The sequence below is a fragment of the Equus asinus genome, chromosome 13, assembly GCF_041296235.1.
Source record: "Equus asinus isolate D_3611 breed Donkey chromosome 13, EquAss-T2T_v2, whole genome shotgun sequence".
Lineage (NCBI taxonomy): Eukaryota > Metazoa > Chordata > Mammalia > Perissodactyla > Equidae > Equus > Equus asinus.
The window spans coordinates 12,637,581-12,645,707 of NC_091802.1; the positions used below are offsets into that span (position 1 = coordinate 12,637,581).

The 8,127-nt window shown below is 60.5% G+C and overlaps 1 protein-coding gene across 26 annotated transcripts in view; it reads left to right on the forward strand.

The window, feature by feature from the left end:
• The window catches only part of MINK1 (misshapen like kinase 1), a 50,403-nt gene extending 42,277 nt beyond the window's left edge, over nt 1–8,126 (forward strand). Inside the window, exons 14-34 of one of the 26 annotated variants that reach the window (XM_044744810.2) lie at nt 357–443; nt 650–871; nt 1,066–1,239; nt 1,530–1,790; nt 2,234–2,319; nt 2,475–2,585; nt 2,729–2,841; nt 3,081–3,169; nt 3,397–3,420; nt 3,507–3,670; nt 4,116–4,221; nt 4,306–4,443; nt 4,618–4,726; nt 5,109–5,276; nt 5,383–5,526; nt 5,742–5,876; nt 6,081–6,181; nt 6,266–6,415; nt 6,500–6,659; nt 6,751–6,890; nt 7,280–8,126. In XM_044744810.2, the coding sequence (XP_044600745.1) occupies nt 357–443; nt 650–871; nt 1,066–1,239; nt 1,530–1,790; nt 2,234–2,319; nt 2,475–2,585; nt 2,729–2,841; nt 3,081–3,169; nt 3,397–3,420; nt 3,507–3,670; nt 4,116–4,221; nt 4,306–4,443; nt 4,618–4,726; nt 5,109–5,276; nt 5,383–5,526; nt 5,742–5,876; nt 6,081–6,181; nt 6,266–6,415; nt 6,500–6,659; nt 6,751–6,890; nt 7,280–7,363 (2,766 nt within the window). In that variant the 3' untranslated portion in view covers nt 7,364–8,126. The remainder of the gene's footprint in view (nt 1–356; nt 444–649; nt 872–1,065; nt 1,240–1,529; nt 1,791–2,233; nt 2,320–2,474; nt 2,586–2,728; nt 2,842–3,080; nt 3,170–3,396; nt 3,421–3,506; nt 3,671–4,115; nt 4,222–4,305; nt 4,444–4,617; nt 4,727–5,108; nt 5,277–5,382; nt 5,527–5,741; nt 5,877–6,080; nt 6,182–6,265; nt 6,416–6,499; nt 6,660–6,750; nt 6,891–7,279) is intronic. The other 25 variants (XM_044744811.2, XM_044744813.2, XM_044744812.2 and 22 more) reach the window with 25 other exon arrangements.
• The last annotated feature ends 1 nt before the right edge of the window (nt 8,127 follows it).

The following is an 8,127-nucleotide window of genomic DNA, read 5'->3' on the forward strand; positions in this document are numbered from 1 at the left end:
TAGATTCCTCCTATCTTTTCCAGCTTCACTCTTTCTCTCTGTTTTCTCCCACCCTTCAACCCCCGACCCCGGCTCCTGCCCTCCTCCTGTCTCTGTACCTTCATTCCCCATCTCTCTGCCCCATCCTCAACTCCTCTCCCCTGCACCTTCCCTCATGGTCCTCCACCCTGGCTTCCTCCTCATTCCCTGCCCTCGGTGGGCTCATCCCACCCTGCCCTCTCTATTGCTCTTCCCCGCTCTCCTCATCCTCACCCCACTGATCCCTTCCTCCTCCTCCAACTCCTTCGCCGCCGCCGCCGCCCCCTCCGCCTCTCCCTCTTTCCCTGCCCTTTGCCCCCCACCCCCCATCCCCCCAGGAATATATCCGTCACAGGCTAGAGGAGGAGCAGCGACAGCTCGAGATCCTTCAGCAACAGCTGCTCCAGGAACAGGCCCTACTGCTGGTAACGGGGTCCCCTAGCTTCCCCTGGGAAGATGTGTGCTCAGAGCTCTGCTGGAATGGGATGGGGACACTTCAGGGGAAGGGATTCACCCAAGCATCAAGGGAAGACGTCTCCTCTCTAGGCAGTTGGAGAAAAGGAAGGGCGTGCCTGCTCTAACTTCCAGGGCCACACCCTGCTGAGCCCTCTCTCCCTACCCTTGGGCCCAGGAATACAAGCGGAAGCAGCTGGAAGAGCAGCGGCAGTCAGAGCGTCTCCAGAGGCAGCTGCAGCAGGAGCATGCCTACCTCAAGTCCCTGCAGCAGCAGCAGCAGCAGCAGCAACTTCAGAAGCAGCAGCAGCAGCAGCAAATCCTGCCCGGGGACAGGAAGCCCCTGTATCATTATGGTCGGGGCATTAACCCCGCTGACAAACCAGCCTGGGCCCGAGAGGTACTCACTGCCTCCTTTGCCACCTGGGACTCCATCCTCCCGGCCCCACTGCCTGAGGCCTGATAGCTGCAAGGTTGTTCGGCGCTGGTGGGCCCTGAGAAGGGAAGGGGCCACAGGCCGGAGGGCTGGAGCTGTGGGATGGGTGGGGACAAGGAAGCAAAAGCTGGCCTGGTTGGCTTCCTTTCACATCACAGGTAGAAGAGAGGACGAGGATGAACAAACAGCAGAACTCTCCCTTGGCCAAGACCAAGCCAAGCAGCACAGGGCCTGAGCCCCCTGTCCCCCAGGCCTCCCCTGGGCCCCCAGGACCCCTGTCCCAAACTCCTCCTATGCAGAGGCCGGTGGAGCCCCAGGAGGGACCACACAAGGTGAGTCTCTCCTCGTTCCTGTCTTAACACACGTGTGCACGTTCACACACACACCATTAACCAGGGATCACAGACCTCAGGATACTTTGGCAGAGACTGTCACCTGCTCGCTGCTGCATGTGTCTGTTCCTACGTCTTACCTGTTCTTGGGCTCTAGGAGTCTCTTTCCTTCCATGGAGAATCAGAAGCCAGAGGCTTTACCTGCCCCTTCCAACCAGCCCAGGCCCCAGCTCCCAGGTGGGGATGTGCCACAGAGCGGGCAGCCCACCCTCCCTGGTCTCTCCCCGCAGAGCCTGGTGGCACACCGGGTCCCACTGAAGCCATATGCAGCACCTGTACCCCGATCCCAGTCCCTGCAGGACCAGCCCACCAGAAACCTGGCTGCCTTCCCAGCCTCTCACGACCCCGACCCTGCTGTCCCCACACCCACCGCCACGCCCAGCGCCCGAGGAGCTGTCATCCGCCAGAATTCAGACCCCACCTCCGAAGGGCCTGGCCCCAGCCCGAACCCCCCAGCCTGGGTCCGGCCAGATAATGAGGCCCCACCCAAGGTAAGGACAACCATTCAGGACCAGGAAAGAGCAGAGAAATAGTAGGGAGGAAGAGGAGAGCGAGTAGGGAGCAGGCAGGTGGCAATGGGTTCCGGGTTGGAGGGGAAGAGAAGGGTGAGGCATCCGCCATGGCCTCTGTCCCACAGGGCTTACCTTCACTCTGGTGGGTGGGGCGGCATGTGAATGTGTGGAGGTGACCCCACCGGTGAGTGTGGGAGTGGAAGAATGCCAGGGTGTTCGGGGAGCATGAGAGGGCAGACTCCCTGGATTATGATCCCAGCTCCGTGACCTTCCACAAATTAATTAGCTTCCCTGACCTCAGTTTGCTTCTCCATAAAAGCCGACGAGAGCACGTATCAGAGTTAACAGTGAGGAGGAAGTGTTTGGGGGTGCCCGGCACCAAGCTAGTACAAGGCACGCTGACTTCTTTCTTCTCTCCTCAGGTGCCTCAGAGGACCTCATCTATTGCCACTGCCCTTAACACCAGTGGGGCCGGAGGGTCCCGGCCAGCTCAGGCTGTCCGTGCCAGGTAACACCCGGGTGGAGTTGGCGGCAGCCTGGGGAGTGGAGGGGGGGCAGAGGGAAGTTTGCCAGGTTACCCGCTTAGGGGTGGGCAAGCCCCAACCCAGTCACCTCAGCCCCCTCCCTGCCCCCGCCCCCGGCACCCCTGTGCTCCCTCCACAGACCTCGCAGCAACTCCGCCTGGCAAATCTATCTGCAAAGGCGGGCAGAGCGGGGCACCCCCAAGCCTCCAGGGCCCCCTGCTCAGCCCCCTGGCCCGCCCAACGCCTGTAGGTAATGGAGTTGTCCCCCCACTCACTCCCACCCTCACTTCTGCCACCTGCTTCCCCTGGTGATGGCTCCCTCTGTGGTGCAGCTCAGCACCCCGGGGAGGGGAGCACCCTGCCTCCTTGACCCTGCCTCTGCTCCTCCCACAGTAACCCCGACCTCAGGAGGAGTGACCCTGGCTGGGAGCGATCAGACAGTGTCCTCCCAGCCTCTCATGGGCACCTCCCCCAGGCTGGTTCACTGGAGCGGAACCGTGTGGGAGGTACGTTGGCCGGGCTGGGGCAGCCTGCTCTGGGGCCCCGATGCATTTGCCATCAGGACGGACCCTTCCTTTGGCAGCTTTGGCCTGAGATACTCTCGGGGCAGGATGGGGACCAGGCTGGGTATGGAGCATGGCACTGAGCTCTGGGGCTCAGGCCCAAGAGGTCAGCCCAGCGTGTGGGCTTGAGGCCATTCCTGTCAGAAGTCGGTGACCTCCCTCTCCCACCCTGCCATGTCCAGCCTCCTCCAAACTGGACAGCTCCCCAGTGCTCTCCCCTGGGAACAAAGCCAAGCCTGATGACCACCGCTCACGGCCAGGCCGGCCTGCAGTAAGTCTTTGGGTGGCAGCCGTGGTCCTGCCTCCTCTTGGTGGGGCTTAAGGGCTAGATGTGGAGCCTCTGGAGCCCCCAGGAGCCGGGTGCCAGGGGCCGGGCCTTCATTAATCTGCGTGAGGGGGGCTGCAAGATAAGAGGATGGCACTTCTCAGTTACTAACCTCTCTCACCCTCTCTCCTGCCTCTTCCTGACTGCCCGCCTTCCCCTGTGGCCCCACCCAGAGCTATAAGCGAGCCATTGGTGAGGTCAGTGAGTAGGGGCCTGCTTGTGGGAGCCCCTCTTGTTACCCTGTCCCTTCCCCTCCCCTCCTCATGCAGTTCCTCCCCTGCAGGATTTTGTGTTGCTGAAAGAGCGGACCATGGATGAGGCCCCCCGGCCTCCCAAGAAGGCCATGGACTACTCTTCATCCAGTGAGGAAGTGGAGAGCAGTGAGGACGAGGAGGAGGAAAGCAACGGCGAACCATCAGAGGGGAGCAGAGATACCCCTGGGGCCCGGTATGGGGGCATCCTGGGGGCAGGGGTGCTCCCACCTCGGAGGTGCCGACAGGATGCAGGCAGGAGGGGAGGGGATGAGGCTCTGGGGCAAGTCTGAGGGAAAAGGGTTCCTCTTTCCCCAGAGTGGGGAACCCTTGCTGTCATTGCTGGTCAGGTCTTCCCCCCCTTCTCTAGAGAATGGGGTACAGGGGCTGGTGTTCCTATCTTTCTTCTACTATCCTCTCAGTTGGGAGTGGGCCTCTTCAGGTGCCTCTCTGTGGCCAGCCTTCCCCAAGTGCCAAGCACGGAACACCCAGCAGTGGGGCAGAGGCTGCTTGGTGACGGCTGAGCATACGGGGTTTGGATGGAGACTGAAAGCACTGGTCCTCCTGCTTCTTCTGCTCCCTGTGTCACTTGCATGGTGGGCAGGGTCTGGAGGGCCTCATGACCTTCCTCTCTCCCATAGCAGCGATGGAGACACAGACAGCGTCAGCACCATGGTGGTCCACGACGTGGAGGAGATAGCCGGGACCCAGACCCCCTATGGGGGCGGGACTATGGTGGTCCAGCGTGTGAGTGGGCTCCCCCTTCTTCCCAGCGCCTGCCATGCACCCTCCTTGGCCCCAGCACTGGCCCCCTTCCTTCTGTTCCTTTAGACTCCTGAAGAGGAGCGAAGCCTGCTGCACGCCGACAGCAACGGTTACACAAACCTGCCGGATGTGGTCCAGCCCAGCCACTCACCCACCGAGAGCAGCAGAGGTCAAAGCCCCCCCTCAAAGGAGGGAGGTGGCGACGTAAGTGGGTGGAGAGAGGAGCCCGCTGGGGTGGGCAGGGGGTCTGAGGGCTATTGGGGCGGAGGGTGCACTGCGGTGGGCAGGGCAGAGCACTGGGAGCTGGTTGGCCAGGGTTCCAGAGTGGGTGGGCCATGGGCTGGGGTCTCATGTGTTCTACTGCCCTCACCCCTGCAGTACCAGTCTCGAGGGCTCGTAAAGGCCCCTGGCAAGAGCTCCTTCACGATGTTTGTGGACCTAGGGATCTACCAGCCTGGAGGCAGTGGGGACACCATCCCTATCACAGGTGAGGATGGGAGAACAGATCTGCGATGAGGCCTGGGAGCAGCACAGGTGGGCTTCTGATGATGGGGCTTGATGAAGCACAGTCCTGGCCTTCCCTTTGGCTTGAGCACCTGCCCTGGGCCAGAGGCAGCAAGGGCTTCTGGGGCCTCACTGACCCAAGAGGAAAATTGCTCAGAGTGGCCCAGCACCTGAGTGACAGAACGAGGACTTTGCCAGGCCTTTTGGCTCTTGTTTCAACTCCTTGGTGCACCTCCTCCATTCTCCAGTCTTGCACTTTCCTTCTGAGTGTTCAGAGGAGTCAAGAGCAAATGTAGGGGGTGGGATCAGGAGAGACGGAGGGAGGGCAGCAGCCCACTTCTCCTCCCCTCTCCTCTTCCCTGCAGCCCTAGTGGGTGGAGAGGGCAGTCGGCTCGATCAGCTACAATATGATGTGCGGAAAGGCTCTGTGGTCAACGTGAACCCCACCAACACCCGGGCCCACAGTGAAACCCCCGAGATTCGGAAGTACAAGAAGCGCTTCAATTCCGAGATCCTCTGTGCAGCCCTTTGGGGTAAGCTGGGGCCGGGGAGGAGAAGAGGGGTGTGGTGTGCTCCTGGGCTCCTGGTCAGGTGAGGGTCTGGCTCTGCCTCTGATCTGCCCAAGGGCTCCTATTGCAGGGGTCAACCTGCTGGTGGGCACCGAGAACGGGCTGATGTTGCTGGACCGAAGTGGGCAGGGCAAGGTGTATGGACTCATCGGGCGGCGACGCTTCCAGCAAATGGATGTGCTGGAAGGACTCAACTTGCTCATCACCATCTCAGGTATGTGTGTGGAGTACAGGGCGGGGGCAGGGCCAGGAGGAGGGGGCTCAGTTTCTCGGCTTTCTGTCACCATCTTCAGCCTGGGAGGAGGGCACCCTTGGTCCAGGAGCCGGAAGGTGGGGTGACACTCTCACCCCTTGTGGTACACAGACAAAGGATGGCAGGGAGGCAGAAGCTGGACCTCCAGTGAGGGAGTGTATCTGTCCGCTCCTCAGGGAAAAGGAACAAACTGCGGGTGTATTACCTGTCCTGGCTCCGGAACAAGATTCTGCACAATGACCCAGAAGTGGAGAAGAAGCAGGGCTGGACCACCGTGGGGGACATGGAGGGCTGCGGGCACTACCGCGTTGGTGAGGAGGTCACAACAGAGCGGCCAGGGCACATTTGTTTATGAGAAGAGAGACACAGGTGTCTGTCTGGGCTTAACAGCTAACTAAGAAAGCCTTGAAGCCAGAGACTAGGGACCTGGGCTTGGGGTGTAGTGACAGACCCGTGGGAGGGGCCGACAGCCCAAGAAGGGAAGTCCCTGCATCCCTCTTCTTTCCTGCCCTCAGTGAAATATGAACGCATTAAGTTCCTGGTCATCGCCCTGAAGAACTCCGTGGAGGTGTATGCCTGGGCCCCCAAACCCTACCACAAATTCATGGCCTTCAAGGTAAGCGCAGCCTCAGCACCCCTAGTGCTGCTCCAAGGTCCAGCTTCTCCACTTGTGTCCCCTGAGCCTTTCTCTCCTCCACAGTCCTTCGCTGACCTCCCTCACCGCCCTCTGCTGGTTGACTTGACCGTAGAGGAGGGACAGCGGCTCAAGGTCATCTATGGCTCCAGTGCTGGCTTCCATGCTGTGGATGTCGACTCGGGGAACAGCTATGACATCTACATCCCTGTGCATGTACACTTGGTGGGCTGTGGGCAGAGTGGGAACACCAGTCTGGGCCCCAGACGTGGGGACTCCAGCCTGCCTTCTCCTCCCCAGATCCAGAGCCAGATCACACCCCATGCCATCATCTTCCTCCCCAACACCGATGGCATGGAGATGCTACTGTGCTATGAGGACGAGGGCGTCTACGTCAACACATATGGGCGGATCATTAAGGATGTGGTGCTGCAGTGGGGGGAGATGCCCACTTCTGTGGGTGAGTGAGGTGCCATCGTGCCCCCCTCCCCCGACCACATGTCCCTAAGCTGGCCCACAACTCACTGGCCCTCAACTCCCTTCTCTCCCAGCCTACATCTGCTCCAACCAGATAATGGGCTGGGGTGAGAAAGCCATTGAGATCCGCTCTGTGGAGACGGGCCACCTGGATGGGGTCTTCATGCACAAACGAGCCCAGAGGCTCAAGTTCCTGTGTGAGCGGAATGACAAGGTGCGAGGCCCCTGGAAAGGGCTCGGGCCCCCGCACTGGTCTGGCCCCCATGACCCTAGGGCCCCAGACGGAGTTGGGGGAGGAGATGGTTGTGGAGTTGTCCTGAAAGAGGGCCCCTCGGGGAACACAGCATGCAATCACAGCCTGCCCTTCCCTCCCCTTCAGTTTCTGAGACCTCCAGATTCCCTCACCCCCCCCACCTCGTCTGCCAGCTACCCCCTTCCCCAAGCATTTCTGCCTTTCCTGTCGCAGGGAGGGAAGGGGGGCACTCTGAGAGACTAAATTCTGCAGTCTGTCTCTCTATCTCTCTTTCTTTCCCCCTCTCTCCCTCTCCCAGTTAATTGAGACCCTGCCCCATCCCTTAGTGACTTCTCTCCTACCCCACCCAGGTGTTTTTTGCCTCAGTCCGCTCCGGGGGCAGCAGCCAAGTTTACTTCATGACTCTGAACCGTAACTGCATCATGAACTGGTGACGGGGCCCTGGACTGGGGCTGGCCCACATGGACCCACTCCCCGCACAGCCAGACTTCCCAGGCCGCCCTTCTTTCCCCTCCCTGGGCTTTTGCTTTTACTGGTTTGATTCACTGGAGCCTGCTGGGAACGTGACCTCTGACCCCTGATGCTTTTGTGATCACGTGACCATCCTCTTCCCTGACATGTTCTCTCCCCAAAACTGTGCCTGTCCCAACTTCTGGGGAGCGGCACAGCTTCCCCTTACCAGGAATTGAGTGGGCCTAGCCCCACCCCCCCTTTTCTCCATTTAAAAGGGGAGTGCTTGGGGCTTGGACCCCAAACCCCGCTGCTGCTGACTGGGCAGGGCCCTGGGCCCCTTTATTTGCACGTCAGGGGAGCCGGCTCCCCCCTTGAATGTACCAGACCCTGGGGGGGGTCACTGGGCCCTAGGTTTTAGGGGGGTCACCAGCCACTCCAGGGGCAGGGACCATTTCCTCATTTTCTGAAAGCACTTTAATGATTCCCCTCCCCCCAAACCCCAGGGAATGGAGGGGGGACCCCGCCAGCCAAAACATTTCCCCCTTTCCAACCCCCATCTCTTCTAGCCTCTGCCCTTCCCTAGTGGAGGGAGGGAGCAGGGAGCTCTCACCCTCCACACCCCCGTGCTTGCATCTGTATATAGTGTGAGCAGCAAGTAGCCCCGTCCCCTCCCCACCCCCACCCCTCCTCAATGTAGTGGCCTTGGATATCCCATTTGTTAATAAAGACAATTCAACCAGCGCCC